This window comes from Macadamia integrifolia, chromosome 11, assembly GCF_013358625.1.
Source record: "Macadamia integrifolia cultivar HAES 741 chromosome 11, SCU_Mint_v3, whole genome shotgun sequence".
Lineage (NCBI taxonomy): Eukaryota > Viridiplantae > Streptophyta > Magnoliopsida > Proteales > Proteaceae > Macadamia > Macadamia integrifolia.
In genome coordinates this window covers 3,832,049-3,858,881 of record NC_056567.1, presented here as the reverse complement: position 1 = coordinate 3,858,881, position 26,833 = coordinate 3,832,049, and the positions used below count along the sequence as shown (strand labels likewise).

Below are 26,833 nucleotides of genomic sequence, written 5' to 3'. Positions count from 1 at the left end.
AAAAAAAAAAAAAAACCTATCAACCTCAAATTGAGGTGTTCCATTTCATGTAATCCAATAACTGAACTTTCTACTGAGGAATCCTCCAAATAATGCCTCTTTCCGTGAAGCTGTCACGCACATGAAAGTAAAATAATATTGTTCAGGAGCCATCCCGATTGGCGATCTTAAACGTGGATTGCGGTGGGTTTGACTTGCATTGTGGTATAAATTTTTTGGGGGAAAAAACACTACCTTGGGTGGGTCCTCTGCCCTAAGATACAGTTGAGATGAAATAATGGCCCCACTCGCCCCCCCTGTGAAATGCAGCATTAGTGCAGGGACCAAGCGGTCATGTAACGTTCTTCTTAGGGGTGTCAATGGGTTGGGTTGGGTTGGGTTGGGTTGGGTTGGGTTGGGCTGGGACATCTCAGCCTAGGCCCAATTCTGTCGTGTTTAGCCTAATCCAACCCAACCCAATCTAACCTAACCCTGATGAATCTTGATTGGGCCGAGTTTAACCCAATCCAGTCTAACTCAATACTATCAGTTACTTGATTGCTTGATTTTGATGCATTGCACAGGTCAAAGACCAAGTTTTTATATATGTGTAGATTGTGGAAAACGAAAGACCTTTTTTCTATAAATACCTATTAATAATTATTAGCATATTTATTTGATTATATACTTAATAAACATGGTTGGGTTGGATTGAGTTGGGTTGGGTTGGGTCGGGTTGTGCTGGGTTGAGACCTCAACCCAGGCCCAACCCAACCTTACCTCGAACCTGAAAATCTCAACCCTAACCCACCCTATGGGCTGAAATCTCAGCCCAAGCCTTGTTCAGGCTCAGGGCGGGCTGGGGCTGGTTTGGGTTAATCGAGCTTTTTTGACACCCCTAATTCTTCTTCTTCAAACTTTTATTTTACTAAGCAAACAACAGCAAGAGATCTAATACTATAACCCTACACCAGTGTGGGGGCAATGAGAGTGGACTTTGGAGCATCAATATGGATGAAATTCTTGATTTTATAGGGGATAAGGTGGTAATTTCACAAGCTTCTTTGTCTAGGTACAAGAACCACGTGACCAGTAGCATTTATTTTTTTTCAAACAAGAATTACGGTAAAGGGAATTCACCATTACTCTTGTATAAATGAATGTTCAAACTACTCTCCCGATCATCTTTTGAAAGTATCACCAGAGCAGTAGAGTCCTTTGATGAAGAAATATTCTTCAGCGTAGGAGATCCAAAACTTAATCCCATAAAAAATTTGAGGGAAAACTATATATATGACAACCCACTTCTAGATTTTTTATACCAAACTACCTAATTTCTGATTGAATATACAAAACTGCCCAAAGTAATAACATTCCCCTGACCTTTTCGTGTTTGCCACGAAAGAGAGCTCCCCAAGCCTAACAAGAAAAGAAGAGAGACAAAAAAGAAAGACCCAAGCAAGTCAATAACATACTTTAATAAATGGAAGAAATGATGCCATACCTTTTTATTATCTAATGATTCTTTTACATTGCAAAGAAAGATCCAAAGGCTTTCTATAGAGGAAACAATACACGCAGAAAAAGCATACCCAAAAAGAGAACTCTTCAAGCCAAGCAAGAGAAGAAGATAGGTCTCCAACATCTCTGCAACCGCAAATTCATGGCTTCATCATCACGGGCTATTACTTCATCTGTCTCCTTCGCTGGCCGCCGGCCTTCTTCTTCTTCTTCTTCTTCTTATGATGTGTTTATCAATTTCAGGGGTACAGATACTCGCACTAACTTTGTCTGTCTACTTTATAATGCCCTAAAAAAAGATGGAGTCAATGCCTATAGAGATAGCGAAGAAATTTGGGAAGGAGAAGAGATTTGTGGGTCACTTCTAAGAGCAATCCGAGGGTCTGAAATCTCAATTCCTGTCTTCTCTAAGAATTATGCAGATAGCAAATATTGTCTCCTGGAACTAGCTGAGATGTGGGAGTGCCATTTATCTGATGGCCAAACTATTCTTCCCGTATTCATTGATGTTGAGCCACGAGATGTTCGTCATCAGACCGGAAGTTTTGAGAAACCATTACAGGAGCACCAGAGGAAGTGTAAGTATGCTGACGTAGAGAGTTGGAAGAATGCTTTGACAGAAGTGGGGAAACTAAAGGGATGGACTCTCATGGGGGACGCAACTATTGAGTAAGTCTTAACTCTACTAGCAAACTTATTATTCCTAAGCTGCTCTACATATCATATTTTTCAGAACAATTTTCTTTCTGTTTTTCAAAGAAGCCATTAGTCCACTTTTCGTTAATCATGAAATGATATAGGATCTCACTTTTTCCTGTGGATAACTGTACCGTTACCAAAGGTCCTCCTCTTGGCCGGTTCTGCCTGTACCTTTGACAGCGATAGGGTTGGTTGTTGCCTGAGAGAGAGAGAGAGAGAGAGAGAGAGAGAGAGAGAGAGAGAGAGAGAGAGATCTGCTGATGGAAGGCAGGGGAATTGAGTTGCAGAGGGACAGGGGAGGGGATGGGAGGGGAGATTGTGAAGTTTGGGGAGATGAAAAATATATAGATGGTGGCACGAGAGGTTGTGAAGTTCTAGGCTCTCGTGACCTAGCATCCATCTTTCATTCAAGCTATCATACATATGTGAATTTGACCAATACGAGGGAGAAGTAGTTGCTCTTGAGGTGAATTAGTTAACATCAGGCACAGTATGAATTCAAGCTTTAAAATCCCATATTTTCATAAATGACTAAAATATCTCTAGGTAAAAAAATCGTCCTAAATAAGTACATTCCGGCGTTAGGAAAATTAGTTAACATCAAGCACAATATGATTTTTGATATGCATTATACTTAAGAAGTATTTTTTAAAGTATATTTAAGTTCAAAAAATAAACCTCTTTGCCTATTTAAAAAAAAAAAAATTATATATATATAACAATAAATATAACAAAAAAAAAAAAAAAAATTAGGACATTTAGCCTTGATTTGTATTGATATCGCTAAAAAAATTGAATTTGAGGGCAAAACCATATGATATCCTCGATGTATCAATAAAGACCAAGATTGTTTTGGATCCTAATACTGATGTTTATAACTTTGGTAGGAATATTTGATTCCATTCAATTATATAGAGATACTAGTTGAACAGATTGAAATCGATTGGTTCAGCTTATATTTTTTAAATCAATGTCTCATTGGTTTGGTGGGCATAAGCCTTCCACCCCTATAGTCGCAAGATTAATGTACAACTAAGTTGTGCATGTACCTTCTTGGTATTCTTGTAGTTTCAATAATAGATGACTACCAATCAAATACTCGCATAATGTGAATTTACTATAACCGAATTAGTTACTAAGAAATCCATCTCCACAGCCACATGAAGCAATACAGCCACAGTTTCAAAATTAGAGCATGATACATTTTACATCCACATGGGTCCAACGTGGCTGAGCATTTCTTATATTTGTTGGTTTTCTTCAAGTGCTTCTCTTTAACAATATCACAAAAAAAGCTATTTAAACCATAACAAGAATATGCATAGGTAGAAATTTGAGAAAACCCAATAGCTTTTCAAAATAAAATTATTAATACCTTTCTGCTGTATCTGAAGTTGCATTTAGGAAGAAAATGAGCAGGCAGGTATACAAATGAGAGTTCTTCCTTACCAATCGAGAATCAATCATGCAGCCTACACATACACAAGAGCTACTGGCAAATGCACTAATCACTACAAGAAAAAGGGGTTTTTGGGATGGAAATTTTCTGTCCCAAATACCAAAATAGTGTCGTTAATACCTATTAGGGACAGTAAAAATTTCCATAGCACATCTATCGTTACAATTGCCGTCGCTTAATTTATGAGACGGAAAAAATTTTCCATCCCTAAGTGGTCAATTGCGACAGATTTCGAGACAGGTTTTTTCCATCGCAAATAATTACTAAAGCGACGGAAATATCTGTCGTAAATACTGTGTTGTTAAGGCCATGTAGCGACGGTTTATTTCTGTCGCAAAAGAGCATAAATTATTTGAGATGGAATTTTTCCGTTGTAAAAAATTTAATTTTTTTTTTTTTTTTGGGACAAATTTTTCTTATCGCGAATAGAGTCTTCCTTCTAGAGACAAATATCTTCTAACCCAACTAACAAGGACTGAGATTTTTAGGGACAGTAAAATTCCATCCCTAAAAGTTTTTAAATATACAAAAAAATAATTATGATTTTTTCATATACATATTTACCCTGTTGTCACACATTAGTAGTTCCAACTAGACATTTAATGATTACATCATCCAAAAGTATTAACATCAGATAAATATATACAAGTTAAATATTTATTTCATCCTCAAACAAAATGATAGGTAAAACTATTTTTGTGCCCAAATCTAGACATTAGAAATACCATGGGAATTAAATAAACAAGCCTTTTAAGTTAAAATTATGTCTACACTTTGTGTTTGCATAGGACTTAACTATTGTCCTGGTTCAAAATGAGAAAAAAAAATTACTAAAAAAAAAAAAAAAAAAAACCACATGAACTAAGGCTACTCTCTTCTTTTTTTGGGGGGGGGGTTGGAGAGGGAAGGAACACCTAGAATGGTGAAGGTTCCTTACAGAGTCAACGAACCCATCTTGGAGGTCGTGATGGTAATCATAAGAACCCTGAACTAGAGAGACAATGCTTCCAGAAATTGCATAGGTAATAAAAAACTATATAAGACCCCATGAGTAATGTCAAAATTAGACACTTGAGAAGTCTAGACTTCCGAACTTTCACACAGTTTTAAATAAATGTCAACCAAATATGATGAAAAATATATTCCCAATAAAATTGTAAACAGACTAATTTCAGTATAAACATCTTTAAGCAGAAAAGAACTTGAAATTATAATTAAGACAACTCCTCCAATTTTTCGCTAAAAGGTCATGTATATTAAGAAGGAAAAAAAAAAAAAAAAAAAAAAAAACGAAAAATATGATATAAAGAAAGAGGCGGGCCTTAAAACCACACCTCAACACAAGTTGAAGAGGGGACACACACTATTCACCTTTGGCATGCCCATTAGCAGAAAGATGCGACCACCAAAACAACCAACACAAAAGGAGGGAAAATTACCCTAGTACATTCTATATCTAGGACGATCAGAGGCATCTATGTCTAAGTCCATCTTCACCAAAGGCGACCAAGATGTAACCGGGGATGAAATCTCAAAACGAGCCGCTGATTTGGAAAGGAAGTCAGCTATAGAGTTTGCCCCACGGAAACAATGAGTTATCTTCCATTCCACCTCTGTCAAGAAGGACATGCAATTTATCCATCTCTGGTACGCTACCCAAGGAGGTTTTTTCTTTTGGAAAAGAATAACCACCGCCGATGAATCACATTCAATCCAAAGCCAGGGGATGCCCAATTGCTGTGCCACCTCAAGACCAATCATTATAGCCAAGAATTCCGTTTCAAGATTTGTTCGAGTTCCTAGGAAGCTTCAAAAGTTTCCCACCACCTCGGCCTTCTCATTTCTTAGAACACCCCCTGCACCAGATTTTTCTGGGTTACCAATTGAACATCCATCGGTGTTAAGTTTCACCCAGCCTGATTGAGGGGGGCACCAATAAATTTCAAAATTTTCATGGTGCCTATGCCTTACACCTGAGAAACCCATGCTCCTAGCATTTAAAAGATCCACAATGGATAGAGGCAAACCTGAATGCACCAAGGATTGGGGGCTAATATCGTTTCTCAACAGATCAAAATACTGATCAACAGAGATACACACTCCATCATATTTGCTTCTATTCCTTTCTAGCCACAAGAAATAAGGAATTAAAACAAAGCCCTTCAGCCATACACCCTTAAAAGAAAGCTTTGAAGCTTGATCCTTCCACCAACCCATCAAGCAGACAATACCAGATTAATACATATAAGAATGGAATGCATACATAATCAGTTGCATATCTGGAAGCTAGAAAAACCCTTTCATGTTGAGGTGTTGCCTGCACGATCTTTAGTAATGGAAAATTTCACGGCATTAACAATTAAAAGAAGAGGACAATCCAAGGGTTAACTAAGTCTTAAATGTAGGGACCTTAGAATATCAACTGTAGAAACAACTACTATGAAGTTGTGAGAAGATTCAGCTATTAAAATTGAAAGTCCGAAAAAATAAATGACTTCCACAATGATCAAACACTTAAACATGGTTTGGATTATGATTCTCTACAAAAAATGAATTTTTTTGCATCTTATACTATGAACTCTAAGTCTCACTATTGCTCATGGTTGTGAGTCTAAAGCATTGTCAAAACAATGTCTCTAACATTTAAGGTCTTTGAGGTACCAATACTTGATCCTTGGTTCCCAAGGTACAACATTAGATTTTGACCATTGAGGCAGCCAATGGCTCCAACATTTGATCTTCACATTCTCCTCTCTTTCTCCTCTCCTTTTTTCTGTCTTCACCTTTTCCTCTCTCTTTCTTCATGAACAGGTACTAATATCAAGTTCCAATACTATCACACCAACTATAACAATATCGACCATAACTTTAGGACACTAAAAGCTGCTTAAATGCATGCTAACCAATTTCAACCACATGGAACTTACAAAATAATTCCAGTTTTATTTTTGGATCAATAAGTAATTTCATTACCAAATAGAATTCATATGGGTTGTGATCAAGTTCTCATGTGTGGTATGTTGATTAAGTATTTGAAACTGTAGATAAGTGAGGGTAATAGGTTTTTTGATGGGTTTCTAGAAGCTGAAAGGATTAGGTTCAGAAACTCGATTGAAAACCTGAATTGCAATGACAGGTTTAGAAACCAAATTTTAAAAATAAATTCAATGACAGAAAATTAAAGATTCAGATATGATCCAAGGCTGGCCGAAGATCAATCATATATGGAGAAGAATAGTTTCTCAAAATCTTGTTCAAATCTGATGGAAGGATCTAAAGCTATAGGTTAATTGAGAATAAGACAATAAGTCTTTCCTATCTGCAGTCTCAATAACACAAGAAAATAGACACCCACAACCAATCCACGCACAAGAAAAAAATAATATGAGAATCTAATTACCTGATGCCAAACAACAAGTGAAGTAGTGTGGAGAATAAAATGTAAGAAATTATGAGCTCTTTTCAAAATCTGAGACAATTCTTCCACAGGTGAGGACTGCCTTTCAAGAATTTTTATGTTTTGCTACAACTTCTTAGTGAGTGTCTGCTCCCTATGGGTAACTGCCTCCAACAGTTCTCTAGTTGCAAGACCCTTTGCTTCAGTCCTAATGACCATGTCCTGTAGTAACATTAATGAACCATTTAGGAACTGCATACCGAAATGCCCCTGTTAATATAACCCATTCATGGGAAACACATGACATATGGGTCAATATTGAAGCATAATCAGACACTAAAAGGTAGAGAAAGAAACAAAGAAAGAAAGCAAAATTCAGCCATGGCAAGAATATTCTAGTATGCTTGATAGGGATAAAGAAAGTCATTGGGAACGGGGTTGATTTGTTTGATTATTTCTTCTTGAGGATGGATAGAAATATCTTGGCCCATGGCCCTGTATTCAGGTTGTCTTTCCAGGCTAAAGGCAGCGGTGTACTGCTAAATAATTTTCCAAAAAGAAAAGGTTAAGCATTAGACCCTTTCATTTGCAAATGATTCTGGTTACAAAATGTACAGGGAATGTGGAATCGGCCAGCAATTTTACCCATTTGGATCCTTTCTTGCATTTATCTTATCACTACATAAGGAACCAATTTAGAAGACGGTTGAACATGATTAAACTCCATGTTCATCACTTCTGAAGATGGGTCAGATTTATTGCTGCCCAAGGACCTTTCACAGTAAGAATGAGAAGATACAAGTGAAGGGAGCATGTACCTACTAAGAACTTAGGAAGAACCAAAAGGACAATAACAAACGAATTAAGTCTAGATTAAAAAGGAGAAATGAAGTCAGATTAATCATTCTTAGATTACGGAATAAAAAGGTAAAGTCCACTACCCATTTTGATAAAATTTCAAGATTAATCCATTTATTCATCCAAGAATCAGATTAAAATAGGTTTACTGCCTGCAAATTCTCACGTTCATCTAAAGAAATTCCATGATCTCAGCCATACCATATATGAGGCTATCATTAACATGTTTAAAAGATCAAGAATAATGAATTTAGAGAGTAAATTGGCAGAATTTTACCTTACTCTTAGATGACTGACCGTTCAAGATTGCAAACCTCAGTTGTCTCCCAGAATTGAAGAAATAGATCAATAGAGCACTTTAGTGCTTGAAATCCCCAGGCGAGCTGTGATCCAAGGCTTCCATTCCCCCTTCTGTCCTTTACTCTTTCTCTTCCTAACCTACGAAATCAGCTTCTTTGAAACCCTCTTCTTCTTGTGATTTCTTTCTGAAACCCCCTCTCAGTCAACCGGAATCAGAGCTACCTCTTCTTCCCCAGCCAGCGAAATAGCTTCTCCTTCACTCTTCTCTAACCCTCACTCTCATTCTTGCTCTCTCTCTTTCAAATTTGCAACTCAATGGGAACCTAGAAGAACCCTTCCCTGTCTCTTTAAAATTGTCTCTTTAAAATCTGAACTTTGAAGAGACAGACCATGTGAATGGAAGGAAGCCTATTCTGAAATTGCAGATCCCTACCCTTTCTCCTTCTTTTTTTCTCTCTTTTCACTCCTATTTTCTTACTCCTAAACCCTCTCAACCTCACTATCTCCCTAACCTTCAAGTCCCCAAAATAGAGAAGAAGGTTCCCCTTCTTGGTGCAAGAGAGTATTCCACTTTTTTTTCTTTTTCTTTAGCAAAAATCTCAGACTCCTAAGGCTGAAAAGCTCCTCTCTCACTCTTCTATAACTCACAAAATAGGGAAGGAAGAAGAAGAAAAAAAGAAAAATCAAATTCAAGAAGACCATCTTCATCCCAAAATCTCTCTCTCACTCTTCAGCAACTCACAAAACAGGGAAGGAGAAGAACCCAAACTCAAAATCTGAAAACTCTCACAAAAAACCCACTTATTTCCAGCGAAATCCAAGTCGGTTGCCCTTTCACAGCCACGAAATCCATCTACATCTCAGCAAGATGGGAGTTCGGAGACATGAGGGTTTGTAGAGAAAGAGAGAAACTATTGATACGAAAATCAGATTTTAGAGAGATTTGAGCGCGCAGGTAATTAAGCGAGAAGGAAATTAGGGTCGGATTTTGAATGAAATTTCTTTAATTTAGGGACAGTTAATAATCCGTCTCTAATTTTGCGACTGGAAAATTTTCGTCTCCAATGATAAATATGTATCGAATTAATTGTATAGGTTTTGATTCGTTCGAATTTAATGTGATTCAGAGATTTGAGTGCATAGATTTGGAAGAAAAATTTCTTTAATTTAGGGACAGTTAGTTATCCGTCTCCAATTTTGGGATGGAAAATTTCCATCTCCAATGTCGAATTAATCGTATAGAATTCGATTCTTTTGAATTTAACACTTTTTATTCTATTTTATACTTTTAGATATGTAGGGACGGAACTATTTTGTCTTAAATGATTTATTTAGGGATGGAAAAAAATCCATCATAATAGATATAAATATGTCTAATTGATTCGAGACAGTTCATTATTTTTCTTGTGGCGATGGAAAAAATTTCGTTACAAATAATAAATAACTTATCGAAAAATAGTCTGCATTATCAAATGTAATTTTTTATAATATTACGGACGAAAATATTTCCGTCTCCAATAATAAATATGTAGTGACAGAATTCTATCTGTCCCAACTAATAGTATTTGTGACGAAAAATAAACCGTTGTAATTATATCACAGTAGTGATAGAAATATACCATCCCAAATTTCGCGACAACAATATATCCATCCCAACTGATAAAGATATAGGGATAGAACTATATTTGTCCCAATTAAGTTTAATTGCGACAGAAAATAATCCGTCGTAAATTCAATGACAATAGAGACGAAAATATATTGTCCCAAATTTTGCGATGGCACATGACTGTCCCGATTGATAAATATTTAGCAACATACTTATATCTGTCCTTAAATGGGCTCTTTAGAGACAGAATTACGTCCGTCGTGAAAAAAGTGTCGCAAATGCCCATTTTTCTGGTAGTGAATGGTTTCCAAAAGAACAGTAGGTTAGGTATGGATGGCATTAGACGAGCTGGGTATTGCTTAGCTTGTTGTCTAACCCTTCTCTTGTACTCAGTTGGCTCCTGCAAATTATGATTTCAATGATCAGAAGTAGAATAATGGGATATGAGATAAATAAAATAAACCATACAAATATAATAAAGATTCTCGGGTGGGGGCTAAATACTGGATGAAGAGGTGAATTCCATCTGTCTGGGCAGGATTGGCAGGGTTTGGCTGGTCAGCAAATCTTGTATGCCAACAGGAATTTGCTTCACCATGATAGCTGGTCTCCAGCCCTACTCCAACCCAACACATAATAAAACCAATTTTAAGTAATGGCATGTCAACCGAATCCCATCATATACATCAAACAATAGTAGCAGCAACAACAGCAGGATGTCCAACAACAGTGTTGGGTACTTACACTGTTCTCATTGAGAATCGATAAACAAACAGTTCCTGAAGGGTAAATATTGGGATGGAAGAAACCTTGAGGGAACTTGCACTTGGGTGATATACCCGTTGGTTTTGAATTGCCTGGATTGAATTCAATTTGCTTTGGCTAGTCCTTCTCTCACTTGTATTCCATTCAGTTCCCCACTGTATCAGATTCTTTTCTTTTTTTTTTTTTTGGCAAAACCATTGTATCAGATTCAATAGATGAAAATCTCATAGGAAAGAATTGTTAATTTTTAAAAGCCAATAAATTCTAAGGGAGAAAGAAAAGAGAATATAGAGAGGAGCAGAGGAGGGGAGATCGTGTGTGGGAGAGTTTGGGAGAGAGAAGGAAATCTCTTGTCAACTCTCTCTGACTCTATTTTTGGAAAGAGGGGGGAGTTTGAGAGAAAGAAGGAGAGGAGATATAAAATAAAAGAGAAAAAGATTAGAGGGAGGGGAGATCGTGTGTAGGAGAGTTTGGGAGAGAAGGAAATCTCTTGTCAAGTCTCTCTTTGACTGTATTTTTGGGAAGAGGGGAGAGTTTGAGAGAAAGGAGGAGGGAAAAAGATTAGAGGGAGGGGAGATCGTGAGTGGGAGACTTTGGGAGAGAGAAGAAAATCTTTTATTAAAAAATAGAAGGGTACCAATAATATTAAATTAAAAAAAAAGGAGAAAAGGATTAGAGAAAGAAATATGTTATTTATAAATAAAAGGAAGGGGTAAAGTAGTCATGTGAAAGATTTGCCACTTCGTGCTTTTATATAATAGTATAATAGTATAGCAGTACGTACGTATTGCAATCTTATTTTCACTTTTTTTTTAATATTAACCGTCCATTTATAATATTAGATTAATCTAAACCATCTATTAGTTTTTTATATTGTAATTGATTTCTAGTTTTTATGGTGGAGAGATGACGGACGTGGTTACTTAACTTGTCTAATATTTTTTTTATATAAATAAATAAATAAAAAATAAAAATCTAATATAAGCGGATTCCTCCGATTTTGCTAAGAAATCTCAACTCTCCCTCTCTCTCTCTCTCTTGCTTTGCCCTCAAAATAGGATGAGGTAAGAAAAAATCAACATAACTATTTTCAGGCACTAAGCATATAAGAGACTTCGCTACACATATCCAAATATCATGTTTACGTATTAATCATCAGGGAAGGGATTATACAGTAAAGCTTGCATATATGGTAGAGGACAAATTTGAATTTATAAAGTAAACAAAGCTCTTGAATATCTAGGATTTTATTATTACTTCCTAGGTAGATATTATTAACCTATGAGAATTTATCATGGATGCAAATCTTCAGTGAGATTGGTAAACAAAACTTCAACTAGACTGGAGAGCGCTAAAAAAGGAAGAGAGCTGAAAAAGGAAGAAGAAAGAAGGAACGACCTTAAAGAAGAAGCAAGGAGAGAGAGAGAGGATCGAAATTTCTAAGCGGAATCAAAGGAGGAGTCCGCTTATATTGGGATTTTTATTATTTATTTATTTAAATATTAATAATATTAAACAGAGTTGTAACTGTTTACAACTCTGTTAGCAGGATTAACATATTTAACACGTGTCAATCATATCACCTACATGAACATTCATCGGGCTCTAGACTTTCTGCATATATAGAGGCAAAATGGTTGCAGTACGTGCAGAAAAATAGGAATGCAGAACGTCCGGAGCCCGATGAATATTCACGTAGGTGATATGATTGGCACGTATTAAATATGTTAATCCTGCTAACAGAATTGTAAATAGTTACAATTTTGTTTAATATTATTAATATTTAAATAAATAAATAATAAAAATACCAATATAAGCAGACTCCTCCTTTGATTCTGCGTAGAAATCTCGATCCACTCTCTCCCTTTCTCCTTGCTTCTTCTTCAAAGCCGTCGTTCCTTCTTTCTTCTTCCTTTTTCAATACTTTCCAGTCTAGTTGAAGTTTTGTTTATCAATCTCACTGAAGATTTGCATCCATGGTAAATTCTCATAGGTTAATAATATCTACCCAAGAAGTAATAATAAAATCCTAGATATTCAATAGCTTTGTTTACTTTATAAATTCAAATTTGTCCTCGGCCATACATGCAAGCTTTACTGTCCAAATCCCTTCCCTGATGATTAATATGTAAACATGGTATTTGGGTATGTGTGGCCAAGTCTCTTATATGAAAATAGTTATGTTGATTTTTTTCTCATCTCTTTCTATTTTGAGAGCAAAGCAAGAGAGAGAGAGAGAGAGAGAGAGAGAGAGAGAGAGAGAGATTTCCTAGAAGAATCGAAGGAGGAGTCCACTTATCTTGAATTTTTATTTTTTATTTATTTATATAAAAAAAAAATATTAGACAAGTTAAGTAACCACGTCCGTCATCTCTCTACCCTAAAAACTAGGAATCAGTTACAATATAGAAAACTAATATACGGTTTAGATTAATCTAATATTAAATGGGCGATTAATATTAAAAGAAAGTGAAAATAAGATTGCAATACGTACGTCTTGCTATCACTCGCCCATATATATATATATTGAGCATTGTGCCATTGTCGGTTGTGGCCAGAGAGGGAGTCAACAAGTTCGTTTACAACAATGCGTTGCAACCGGGTTGGTTACAAACAGTTTTTACCTTAAAAATATGGGAAAAAAAAAAAGTATGAGCATATATGATAGCATGTAGTATTAGGATTGAGACAACACAAGAGTGGGTGAATTGGGTTTCTTTAAAATTTGCACTTTGACACTCAATTTTCCGAGACACGTTGATATCCAAAGAACAATTGAACATATAAGATTTATATTGGTTTGGCAGCACACCTATATCCAAATCATTATTGGCTTTCAATTTCTCAAAGCTTTTCCGGGATGAACATAAACCCAAGCGATTGAGGCACACTCCAACCTAGTAGTTTTACCAAGGATCACTACAACAAACCAAACAACTCTCGAAAGTCTCTCTCTCGGTGGAAAGGAAATAGATTTCAGATCCGACGACGATCGTCTGACCCTCCGACGACGACGATCCGACGACGATCCGACAAGGAAACGGTGCAGAGAGAGAATAGAGTTCAGATCCGACGACGATCATCTGACCCTCCGACGACGATCCATCGCATCAGTTTCAGAAAGCAGACTTGCAGAGAGAGAGAGAGAATAGAGTTCAGGAGGATCAAGACGAAGTCGGTCGCCGAAACTCGGACACCCCCAAAACCTTTCTTCCGTTCTCGCTTCTCCGTCGTCTCTGATTTTTTGACTCTGCAACTGAAGCAGCGCTGTGCGACGGTCGACGGTCAATATTTCTTTGAGATCACGATTTCGTCGCCAGAAAAGGAACTTTTTTCAATTGGTCTCTGGAGTGGGAAGCAGAGCAGGTCCGAGTTTTTTCAGGCGTCCGACGAGCAGGTCCGAGCAGATCCGAGCAGATCTGATCAGATCCGAGCAGGTCCGAAAAGATCCTAGCAGATCCGAGTAGATCTGAGTTTCTCTCGGCGTCCGATTTTTTTTTTTCACGGCCACCGATTTCTTCCCCTGGTAGGGTGGGAAGCTGGATGGAAGAGAGGCGCTCTGAAGGTGATGATATGGATAATGGTGATCGTGAGGCTTTGGATCGAGGACCACCTCCTCAGGGGCCGGGGGTGAATGCACCTACTCGTTCTTATGCAAGGGCGGTAGGCCTCGCCTCATGGCCTGCAATTGATTCGCTCCCAGAGCCGATTCAAGCAGGAAATATTACAAGGATTGTCATACCACAGAATGATTATGAAGCAAAGAGACAGAATTTCAGGTTTGCTCTAATAGGCCGTGTAAATTTTCGTCTTTTATCTTTGGATGATTTACGTCAAGAGGCAAGAGATAACTGGAAATTGAGCCAAGGAGTTGTGATGCACCCTCTGGGAAAAGGTTATGTCATTTTTCAATTTCGATGTGAGGGTGATAAGGCGGTTATTTGGAGAAGAACCCCTTTGCGTGTGCGTGGACAGTTAATTCGGCTTCAACACTGGAGACCGGATTTTAACATCCATGAGAAAAATTCCTTCACGAAACTCGTGTGGGTTCGTTTCCCAGACCTTCCCTTGGAATATTGGCATGATAATGTACTTCTCTCCATTGCGAAGGCGGTGGGACGTCCAGTTACCCTGGATAATCATACTAGACAAGGAATTTTGGGATATTTTGCCCGAGTGCTGGTTGAAGTTGATTGTTCGGAAGCTGCTACTCGGGTTGAGGAGGTTCAGGTAGAGAGATTTGAACCAGGTACTACTAAGATTTTTGGTTTTCGTCAGCGAGTAATATATGAAGATATTTGTGCAAAGTGTGGTTTCTGTAAGCGGATGGGTCATCAAGTAAATAATTGTCGACTCAAAAAGATGGAGGATGAGAAGCAGAGTGCTCGTGACAATGTAAGGGTACCAGGTGCGGTATTCGAGGAAGACGGAGTTGACTCGGACAAGGGGGACTCGTTGGGTATCTCTGGTCCAAATCTGCCTCTCCAAAATCAGATTTTGAAAAATAAAGGGGAGTTACCTATTGAAGAGGGAAACGGCTCTGTTGGACAATCTCATAATAAAATCTCTTCTCAACTTCCAAATTTAGAAGAAGGTGTGATTCAAATTAATTTGAATCTGGCTAATACAAATCTCCCAATTTTGGAAAATGTGGGATTAGCGCAGGAGAGAGTTGAGTCAGAGAAGGACTCTAGTGATGATGTGGAGGGGTCTGATTCTGATTCTGAATCAGAATTAGAATCGGATTCAGACCAGAATTCTGGTTCAAAAGAGAGTGGACCGTATCAGGTCAGATCTTCCCCAGTCTATGATACGGTGGATACTTTTCAGCAGGAAGTCTCTTTGGCGAGAGTGTCGCAGGGTCCTGTGAGAATGTCATCGCGTACAAAGAGAACGGGACTGATTCAGGGATCCAGTCGGGGCGGCCTGACGAGCAGGGGTGGTCGGATTCCTTCCTCTGGGTGTGGTCCGGCCCCTACCTCTACAATTTGTAGAAGGGAGATGTCTGTGATGGGCGCTCAGGCAGTGGATAGAGCTGTTTTGCTGGGTGAGCAGGGCAAAACAGTGGGAGAAAAAAAGGGGAAGAAGAAAAAAGGAGGAGGTCAGACATCTATATCTGACAGGATCGCGGACTCAACAGTTTGATCATGCGTGTTCTTTTCTGGAATATTCGTGGTGTGAAGAAGGAGGCTGGTAAGAGATTTTTACAATCTCTTATTTCAGAGTATTATCCAGATATTCTGTGTTTGGCTGAACCAATGGTTCAGGTGAGTAAATTCCCTGCTTTATTTTTTAATAAATTGGGATATTCGGCAGAGTTTATCCATAATATCCGCCATGAAAGGTGTCCTAACCTGTGGATAATTTGGAAACGTGGTTTGAGTCACCCTTCCATTGCCTCAATGTCGGCTCAACAGCTCTCTATTGAGGTCGACTGGCAAGGGAAAAAACTGCTTTTCTCCTTTATTCATGCTAGTTGCTTTAAAATTGAGCGTAGAGATTTGTGGTCGGATTTGGCAGCTGTTTCAGCAGCTTCTCTCCCTTTGCTTATTGTTGGTGACTTTAATGCGACGTTGTTCTCTAATGAGAAAAAAGGTCCGGGGAATTTTAATGTTGGATCGGCAGCAGAGTTCCAAGCAATGGTGGATTCTTGTATGCTTATTTCTACCCCTTCACAGGGTAAAAAGTATACTTGGTCAAATAATCGTAGAAGGGGTAATGTCATGGCTGTTCTGGATAGAAGCTTTCATAATGAGTTATGGATTGATGAATTCAAAAATATTTCTCAGAGAGTTATAACCTGCACTGCATCTGATCACACTCCCATCTTGATCCATTCAAACATGATCCAAAAGCCTAGCAACATTCCGTTTCGATTTCATAATTTTTGGATGGAAGATGATAACTTTCAGTTGGTGGTGAAGCAAGCCTGGTCTCAACAGGTGAGTGGCTGCCCCATTTATATCTTGGCGCAGAAATTGAAGGTGGTTAAAGGGGTGCTAAAAGCTTGGGCAAAAGAAAGATTTCCTAATCTAAATGAGGAAGTGAAAAAAGCTACTTCAGAGCTAAAAAGAGTGCAGGATACTATTGAGGTTTCAGGAATGTCGGATGCCCTCTTTAATGAAGAAGCGGATGCAAAAACAGCCCTTTTAAATGCTAGTAAGATGCAAGAAAAACTGTGGTCTGAGAAGGCTAAATTACGTTGGTTGAAAGAAGGCGATCGGAACACAAAATTTTTCCATCTTTCAGTGAAGATTAGAAGATCAAGAAATCAGATTAGTATGTTACGTCGTGAAGATGGTTCTTGGATTTCTGATCAATTAGATTTGGCCAACTATATTGTGGATTTTTACAAAAAATTTCACTCTGAAAATCCTGTAGAACCACACTATGAGTTACTGGACCAGATTCCGACTCTCATTTCTAATGAAGACAATGCTTTCTTGGAGGCTGTTCCCTCAAGGGAAGAAATAAAGATGGCGATATGGGATCTCGATGCGGACAGTTCTCCGGGTCCTGACGGCTTTCCAGGTCAGTTTTTCAGAAGTTGTTGGGATATTGTGGAAAATGATTTCTGTAGGGCTGTTTTCTCCTTCTTTTTAGTAGGGAAAATTCCTAAGGGGGTAAATAATTGTTTCCTAACCCTTATCCCTAAAGCTGATGGTGCTTCTTCTTTGGATAAGTTTCGTCCCATATGTATGGGAAACTTTTTCTGCAAAGTCTTGTCCAAAATTGCTGCTTCCAGGTTATCTCTCTTTCTCCCAAGATTAATCTCAGAAGAACAAGGTGCCTTCCAGAGGGGTAAAATTATTTCAGAAAATATAAGCCTTGCTTCAGAGTTGGCAAACCTGATGCACTCATCTGTTCGAGGTGGAGGTATGGGTCTAAAGCTAGATGTGCAGAAAGCCTATGATTCTCTGTCTTGGGAATTCCTCTTTGCAACCTTGAAGAAATTTGGTTTCTCTCCCAATTGGATCAACAAAATTCACCAGATGCTGCTCTCAACAAGGATTTCAATTTTGCTAAATGGAGGTCCAGTGGGTTTTTTTGGTGTGGAGCGTGGTCTCAGGCAAGGAGACCCTATTTCCCCAATCCTTTTTATTCTGGCAGAGGAAGTTCTTTGTAGGGGGCTGAAGAACTTGATTCTGGAAAGGAAGATGAAAGCTCTCCCAGGCCCCAGAGGAGCAATTACTCCTTCCCATTTACTTTTTGCAGATGATATTTTCATCTTTATGAATGGATCAGCTAGGTATGTGAAGCATCTTCATGAGTTTTTATCCAAGTATCAGTCTTTTTCAGGGCAGAAAATAAACTTGGAAAAAAGTAAAATATTTTTTGGGAAGATTGCCCCTCATAGAAGTCATTTTATTAGTGATTTTCTGGGCATTGCCGCGGCTGATCTCCCTACAAAATATTTGGGGGTGGAGATTTTTAAAGGCAGAGTGAAGAATAGTCATTTGCTTCCTCTTCTAGATAAGATAAAGGGTCGGTTGGCAGGGTGGAAGGGCAAAATTCTTTCTATGGCTGGGAGAATTGAATTGGTTAAGTCAGTTATTTCTGGTATTCCCATACACAATTTCTCTGTGTACTGGTGGCCGGATGAAACTATTAAGGTGGTGGAACGGTGGATGAGAAATTTTATTTGGTCAGGTGATATGGAAGTGGCAAAGAAGATTGTTATGAAATGGGAAGGGGTGTGCAAGCCTAAAAAGGAAGGGGGTCTGGGAATTAGAAGGATGAGAGAAGTGAATTTTGTTTGTTTATGTAAACTGGCTTGGCAAATCAAACATGGGGATTCTCTTCTGAGCAGATTCTTCAGGGAACGTTTTATCAAGGAAGATGGGTCACTGCGAAGGGGATATAAGTCTTCATCTATATGGCCGGGTTTGAAAAGAGTTTGGAGTTTCGTCGCGAAGAACGAGCAATGGATTCTGGGAAATGGGAAAAAAATTGATTTTTGGTTAGATAGATGGATTGACAATCAATCTATCGCTGAGAAGACAAACTTGGACCCTGTTTTTTTCTCAGATTTAAAAGAAAAAGTTTCTGATTTCATATGCCAAGACGCCTGGGACCTCCCTCATGTGGAGTCGGTTTTACTTGCTGAAATTTGGGAGAAAGCTAAACGTATTCACATCCAAGGTGTGAACGACCTATGTCTTTGGCGATTGACCTCTTCAGGTATCTTCTCTATTAAATCTGCCTGGGAAGAAAATAGAGAAAAATATCAGAAAGTGAGTTGGTTTTCTCTTATATGGAACTCATCTAACCAACCAAGACAAGCTGTTTTTGCTTGGCGGTTAGTTCAAAATAGATTACCAACAGATGAAAATGTGTCCCATCGTGGAGTGCAAATGGCTTCCCGGTGCAGCTTGTGTGGTAAAGATGAAGAATCAATGTCTCACTTATTTTATAACTGTGAATTTGCTCGTAGTTTGTGGAGAGCTTTCTGTGAAGGCTTTGATGTGCAATGGAAACCTTATATGGACATGCTTTCTTTTATTGCATGGTGGAAACAAACAGCAAAGAATCTCCATTTTAAAAAGGTGTGGATTACTGGTTTCACTCTGGTTCCTAGTGTCATATGGCAGGAAAGGAATGCAAGAATTTTTGAGGGGGTCTCCAAATCATCTAGACACTGTTTTGCTATGATTAAAAGTGAAATCAGCCTCCAGATGACTGCTGCTACAGGGTCCCCTCTCTCATTTAGCTCCTTACTGTGTGCCAAAAGATTGGGGATCTCTAGGGTGCGATACAAACCAAGAGAGGTAATGGAAATTTTTTGGTGTCCTCCCCAAAGGGGATGGGTGAAGCTTAACTCAGATGGTTGCTCTTTGGGAAATCCAGGAAAAGCAGGTGCGGGTGGAGTATTTCGGAATGAAAATTCAGAAATATTACAGTCTTTCAGAACTTTTCTTGGTGTCCACACAAATTTTGAAGCCGAGATGATAGCTGTTATTACTGGACTGGAATTTGCAAGAGATATGGGTATTACTCATTTGTGGATTGAGTGTGACTCAGTAGCTGTAGTTTTACTTATAGCTAAGGGAAGAATCCCTTGGGTTTGTCTTCAGAGGTGGATGAATTTAACCTCCTATTTGAATTCTCTTACCTGGAAAATCACTCACTGTATGCGGGAAGCAAATCCTGTGGCTGATTTCTTGGCAAAAACAGCAGCAAAATTCGAAGTTTCTTCTCCTATCCAATCCTGGCCTGTGCTGATTGCTATAGAGTTGGAAGTGGATGGTCAATCTCGGCCTAGATACCGCTTCTTTTAATGTATTTTGTTTTTTTATTTCCAATTTTTGTGATTTGGTTTCTGGTGTGAGTTCTTTCTCTGCTGATGGCAATGCCGAAGGTGGAGTAGAATTTTCCAGATTCCAAATATGTTATTGTCTTCGTATATTCTTTTTCCCCTTCTTTTAATACAATGAAATTTTAGCGAAAAAAAAAACCAAACAACTCTCAAAACAATGAGAAGAAGTTACACAGCTCAAAACCCAAGATAATCAAAATGAAGCTCAAGCTAAAAACTCAGAATATTGTTTGGCCTACCAAAAGTAGATGTACTTTGCTTTCTACATGGTGAGCAATAAGGTATCAATTTCGGTTATCATTATGCTTTGGTATGCATTTCTTATGATTTGTATGGTTTTCTTGTGAGACGAATACAAACAATAAAAATAATAGCCCACCGTTCCTTAGACTGTACAAACAGTTGGATTTCCCAATTTCTACTCAATACTTAATTTTCATTATCACTGCTCACCATTTTTTTTTTTTTCTGTTCCATCAAAAAGTTGAGTAGTCTCATTTTTCTTAGCAGATATTTACAGATCATTACTTATTCTGTGATTTATATTTTAACATGAAAATTTGCAGGGATCAATCACATTTAGTCGAGTTAATTATTCAAAGGGTTTTGAGAGAACTAAGCAGTACTCCCTTGGATGAATGTAAACACCCTGTTGGAATGGAATCCCAGGTAAATAACCTACTTTCTTTGTTAAATATTGGTTCTGAAGATGTACAATTTGTGGCAATATGTGGCATGGGAGGCCTTGGAAAGACAACGATTGCAAAGGTCATCTATAATCGCATCTTTAGAAGCTTTAATGGGAGTAGCTTTCTTACAGATGTGAGAGAAGAAGCATCACAAGGAAATAAGGGTTTGGTTTCCTTGCAAAAACGACTTCTTGTGGATATCTTGAAAAGGGACCATGATGTGAGTAATATTTGTCAAGGATCAAAATTGATCAAAAATCTACTTCATGGCAAAAAAGTTCTTCTTATTCTTGATGATGTGGACGATCATGAACAACTTGATGTATTGGCTGGTGGAATCAATTGGTTTGGTCAAGGAAGTAAGGTTATCATAACAACTAGAGATGACCAAAGTTTGGATGCCAATAAAGTTGAAACAGATATTCAGATATATAAGCTTCAAGCATTGGATTTTGAGAATTCTCTTCAACTCTTAAGTGTGTATGCCTTTTCAAAGAACGAGCCTCCTAAAAATTATAAGCAACTTTCACATGAAATCGTATCCCATGCTGATGGGTTACCCCTAACTCTTGAGGTGTTGGGTTCTTTCTTATTTGGCAAAGATAAAAAAGAATGGGAAGAGACATTAGGAGGATTGAAAGACATACTTAACAACAAGGTCTCTGGAATGTCGGTAAAAAGTTATGATGATAAGGTCTTTGCAAAGTTAATGATAAGTTACAATAAATTAAGTGAACATGCAAAAATCATATTTCTTGATATTGCATGCCATTTTATTGGATGGAAAGCAGAAGAAGCAATTTCATTATGGGAAGCTTGTGAGTTGCGTCCAAGATTATTGATAAAAGAACTGACTCAAAAACACCTCCTAAAAATTGATGATTATGGGATACTGAGGATGCACGATCAACTTAGTTATATGGGAAGGAGCATTGTCTCGAAAGACAGCTATGGGGATCCCACCAAGCGTACGAGATTGTGGTCTCATGATGAGATATTAGAAGTATTTCAAAAGGGCACAGTAAGATACATCTATTTCTTGTTATTATTATTATTATTATTATTATTATTATTATTTTTTATACTCAAGGAAGAAATTTTCTTATTTGGGAGTGTGGCTCTACAACTAAGCCCTTGCATATCTTTCACCCCTTTCATATAAAGTGATCTCTCTACCCCCATGGGTTAAACCAAAAGGGGTGAGCTGATTGGGTCTAGTGCAGGTGTAGGAGCCCTGCTCCCAGACACAAAACACTTCCCCCCATAAATAATCATTTAATCCTAATACGGGGTGTCACTCCATGTGATGGTAACAAATAGGAAATCAGCAGAAATAAGATTTGGAGTTTAAGAAAAGTTAACTGCATAATGCAAAAATACAAAGGTTAAGACCACCTTTGATCTACCACTCCTAGGACTGTATGGAAGTAGCTCTAGCACTAGGTTAATATTTCCATTTTAAAATTATAATTTATTTTGTCATGATATTACTACTAACGTCAAAGAGGATGAACCAAGTACAATAAAGATTAAGAGCATTAGATAAGGTCTACGTACTAACTTTTTTTTTTTTTTTTTGTAGGGAACTCAAATGGTTGAAGGTATACTTCGTAAGAATTTTGATTTTGCAGCCAAAGATGATATAAGCTGGGAAGACTTTGCAAAGATGCCCAATTTAAGATTTCTTGATTTTCATAAATCTGGAAACCTCAATGGGGATTTTTCGCATCTTTCTTCTAAATTAAGATGGTTCCGGTGGTATTATTGCCCTTTGAAAATTATATCATCCAATTTTTATCATGAGGAACTAGTTCATCTTGAGTTATCATATAGTGATACCAAACTAGCTTGGCCTGATATACCTCAAAATAAAAATAAGGTAGAGCTCATTTGTCTTTTTCTTTCTACACTTGTTTTATTATCAAATTTTAAAACTGAAACTTATATATCATTTCTTTGTGTAACAGAGGTTCCAAAAGTTGAAAGTTCTTATTCTTGATCACTGTTTCCGTCTCTCTTGCTCTCCCCATTTTTCATGGTTTCCATGCTTACAGAGATTGGAGCTTACGTACTGCAGTTCTCTTCTGGAACTCCCATATAGTATTTGTCAAATGGCTTCCCTCAAAAGTCTTATTCTCAATTACTGTCAGTCATTAAACAAGTTGCCTATGTCCATAGGTGATCTAAAACAATTGGTTATGCTTTCCATGTGTGGGACAATAATTGAAGAGTTACCTGATGGTGTAGGACAGTTAGAGAAGCTTGAGGACTTAGATGTTTCAGGTTGCCTTAAGCTGGTGAAGCTACCAGCATCAATGGGTAGAATGAGGAGTTTGCTTCACTTTTATCTGCCAAATACTATGATTGTAAATTTACCAGATGACTTTTCAGAGCTTCCCTGCAGTTTAACTCACCTAGATGCATCACACTCGGAATGGTTGAAGGTATTATCATTTTATGACTGCAAATTTACATTGTGGGTAAGATCATCGGATTTGTCAAACCTGAAGAGATTGAGGGAATTAGACATTTGCTATTGTGTAAACCTCGAGGAAATTCATGGCCTTGAAGTAGTAGAATGCTTGGAGGTGTTGAAATCATTTGGTTGCTACAAATTACGAGAGTTACGGGAATTGTCAAACCTAAAAAAATTGAGGGAATTAAACATTAGCCGTTGTGACAACCTAGAGGAAATTCATAGCCTCGAAGGAGCAAAATGCTTGGAGGTGTTGAGAGCGGTTGGTTGCAACAAATTAAGAGAGTTACCAGAAATGTCAAACCTGAAGAGATTGAGGGAATTAGATATTAGCTATTGTGGAAACCTCGAGGAAATTCATGGCCTTGAAGTAGTAGAATGCTTGGAGGTGTTGAAAGCGATTGGTTGCAACAAATTATGAGAGTTACCGGAATTGTCAAACCTAAAAAAATTGAGGGAATTAGACATTAGCGATTGTGAAAACCTAGAGGAAATTCATGGCCTCGAAGGAACAGACTCCTTGGAAGAGTTGACAGTGCAAGATTGCCACAAATTAATAGGGACATCGAGGAAGACACAAGGGCAGGTTCGTTATCTATCTGTATCTTTAAGAAGTAGAGCAAAATATCTCCAGTTAGTTTCTATAATGATTGATGGTCTCTTTCACTTTTCCTCTTTATGTGCAGGGAAGACTAGTTGATAATGTTGGCAAAGGTGGTCAGGGATGTAGCTCAATTGCTGCTGATGATCATGACATCTATCAAGGGTCACCAATTTTGTGTGTTGTTTTTGCATGCAAACCTCGGATTTCGAAACAAATGAAAGGTGTTGCACGAGAGCGCATCACTTTTGAAATTGAGGCTTCCATCCCTCGGAGAAGAAAAGTGACATACATTCACTTTTCGATCACAACCGAGGAGATTGAAGTCACTCCTCGAGATATAATTTACATGCACCATTTAAATGTCAATGGGAGTTTGTTTCAAAGCAAAGGTGCTATCAAGGGATTAACCGTTAGGAGAGCAGAGGTAATCTGGCCTACTAGCTGTTGGGAGGTTGAACTGAAATTCTGGAAGGTCCTATTCAAAAACGAAGAATCAGACGAGAAAATGTTGGTAGCAGATTTCTTCAGATGGTCTGAAGCTGATGATGACAAAGAGGTGGAGGAGGAAGAGGGTGCGTTGTGGGATAGAAACTACAATGGAGTTTGTCTTGATGAATGGGACGATGAGGCATCACCTCTAGATTTGTCGAGTTTGGATCGGACACTGATTCTCAAGTATGGGTGGAAGGGGAAAAGGAAGAGATGGTGAGGCAAACAATAGACCAACCATCAGTATTTGTTCAGGAAAAGGGAAAAACATCTCTCTCTGACAATACGAAGGAAGAAGAGGAGTGGAATAACACAATAGAAGAATTATTGAAGGGTTTAGAATCTGACTCTGTTTCTGAAGAAGTTGGGGCAGAGGAAGAGGTGCTGAGGCCAAGCAAGAGATCTCGTCTCCATTACAGAGATGATGAGGCAGCTGGCCCTTCTTGTAGCCCGACTTTAAAACCAATGGAAGTCGAATCAAATAACGGATTTAATCTCCAGCAAATGCTGATCAGCCAACGACCAAACATTGACCATTCTATTCAAGGGTTTCATTCTGGTACTGAAGAAGTGGAGAGGAGTAATAAACACTGAATTTCTTTGGTCCATCACATGGTGGTGGGGGTTAGAGGAGCCATCAGTGATCCTGAAGAGGTGTGGAGGAAGAAGGTAATGCAGCTGGTTCATAAGTATTCTCTTCTATTGTTCTCTCTCTTATATAACCTGAGCTCAATTTTATCTCATCTAAGAATGGTTAAAGAGATTTTTATTCTTCTGGCTATTTCACTGGTGTGTCAACACTAAGAGCAACCAGGTTAATTTTTTTTTTTTTTTTGATCACGGCCACTAACTAAGCCAGGCAAGGCCCACTGAAGGGTCACAATAAGAGCCACAAAGGGATTAGCTCATTGGGCCACACTTATTGTAATAGTAGTAGTATTAGAGCCCAAATTGCCTGCCCCAGAAGCTCAACCCCACAACCAAATTAGTTGAATTTGCATACATTTAATTTGCTCTATTATCACCTTAATCAGGAAAAAGAAATTCTAATGCGTGACAAAAGTCACTAAAAATATTTCAGGTATACCAATAAATAGTAGCATATTGAAATATTCATCCAAAAAAAATAGCATATTGAAATACAAACCGATTGAAACAAATTTGGGCTCAATCAAAGCTATAGAAGTCCAAAAATGCTTATGAGAAATAAACATGGACACTATTTCGACTTGCATTGCATGTTCTTTTTTTTGCTAAAAGTCAGCAAAAGAATATATTCATAGATTGGAATAATACAAGCATAAAAGAATGAGAGAATTACCCATTGGATCCCCCCTTACAGAGGGGTAAACCAATCAAGAAAGAGAAATCTCTACTTATGTAAATCTATATCTGAGTCTCATATTTGAGTCCCATTATATATCATGAACTACATAAGAAGACGCCGAATCCCAGCTTCTTGACTATCTTGTAATAGCTGCATGCTTTGCCAACCTATCAACCACAACATTCACTTCTCGGTAGCAATGTGAGATATACCATGTTCTGTTGTCTAGGTATTGCTTGAATGACCACCATTTCTGCTGATAACACCATGGAATTTTGTTATTCTTAATACAATTTACTATCGCTTGTGAGTCACATTCTAGCCATAGCCTGTTCACATTTAAAGAGGACACCACTTAAATACCTTCACAGAACGCAGCGAACTCTGCCATAAAATTAGTAGCTATCCCTTCATATGTAGCAATCTCACATTGCATGTTCTTCACCACTAAAAGGGAATCTTTTGACACCAAAAGCATGTCAACCAGCACTCATTTGACAATATTGAAGATTCTTCATCAGACATTGAATCAGAGTTGGCTTTCGACCAAGTTGACTGGGTTAAACCAAACTAATTCATTTAAAATCTTAAAAAAAAATATAAAAAAATCTAATCAAATCGAATCAAATTGTAAATCCAAATCGAATGCTTCAAAATGCACTGTATTTTTAAAGGAAGAATTTCTATTTTTTTTAATATGCTTTCCATGTTTCTTACTTTGAAGATATTTATGTATTACTTTTTCATTCCATAAGTTTTCTTATATTAATGTAGATTTTTATGTAAGGGTACCTAGACCATTTTATCTTATTTATTTATATAAAAAATAAACTATTTTTTTTTTTTCATGTGAATGTATTTATCATGATTTTAGGATAGAATCATGTAGATTTAATTTTTTTTTACATTTATTACTTATTACTTGCATTCATATGTTCTAATTAGTTTATTCTTTATTATTAGATTAAGACTCTTGCTGCGTATAATGGTAAATTTCTCTCTCTCTCTCTCTCTCTCTCTTTTAAAATAATTTCCTAGTATGCCATTTACCTTGCTTTGTTTTTTTTTTCTTACTTGGTGACATATATATCATACTATTATATAAAAGCATAAAGTGGCAAATCTTTTACTTGACTGTTTTATCCTTTTATTTTATCCTTCTCCTTTTTATTTATTTTTTATTATAAATTATTGGTACCCTTTTATATTAATAAAAAAAGAAAGGAGGATAAAGAAAATTCGGTCAGTAGTTGGGTTTGTCTCAGACTTAGAACTTGAGTTAAAAGAGGACTCTTACTTATGTGTTTAGCTAATGTGTTAGCAAAGAAAGAATTTTGCTCAAGAGTTT

At 37.6% G+C, this 26,833-nt stretch overlaps 1 protein-coding gene across 2 annotated transcripts; it reads left to right on the top strand.

Annotated features, from left to right (window-relative positions):
* Window positions 1-1,533: 1,533 nt before the first annotated feature.
* Window positions 1,534-24,939, top strand: LOC122093784 (disease resistance protein RUN1-like). Of its 2 annotated transcripts, XM_042664264.1 has the most exons (5): window positions 1,534-2,169; window positions 20,467-21,610; window positions 22,172-22,468; window positions 22,557-23,651; window positions 23,752-24,939. In XM_042664264.1, the coding sequence occupies exons 1-4, from the start codon at window positions 1,643-1,645 to the stop codon at window positions 23,484-23,486; spliced, it is 2,898 nt and encodes a 965-aa protein (XP_042520198.1). In that variant the 5' UTR covers window positions 1,534-1,642; the 3' UTR covers window positions 23,487-23,651; window positions 23,752-24,939. The 2 variants fall into 2 exon arrangements, with proteins under 2 accessions (XP_042520198.1, XP_042520199.1); XM_042664265.1 differs by lacking the exon at window positions 22,172-22,468.
* The last annotated feature ends 1,894 nt before the right edge of the window (window positions 24,940-26,833 follow it).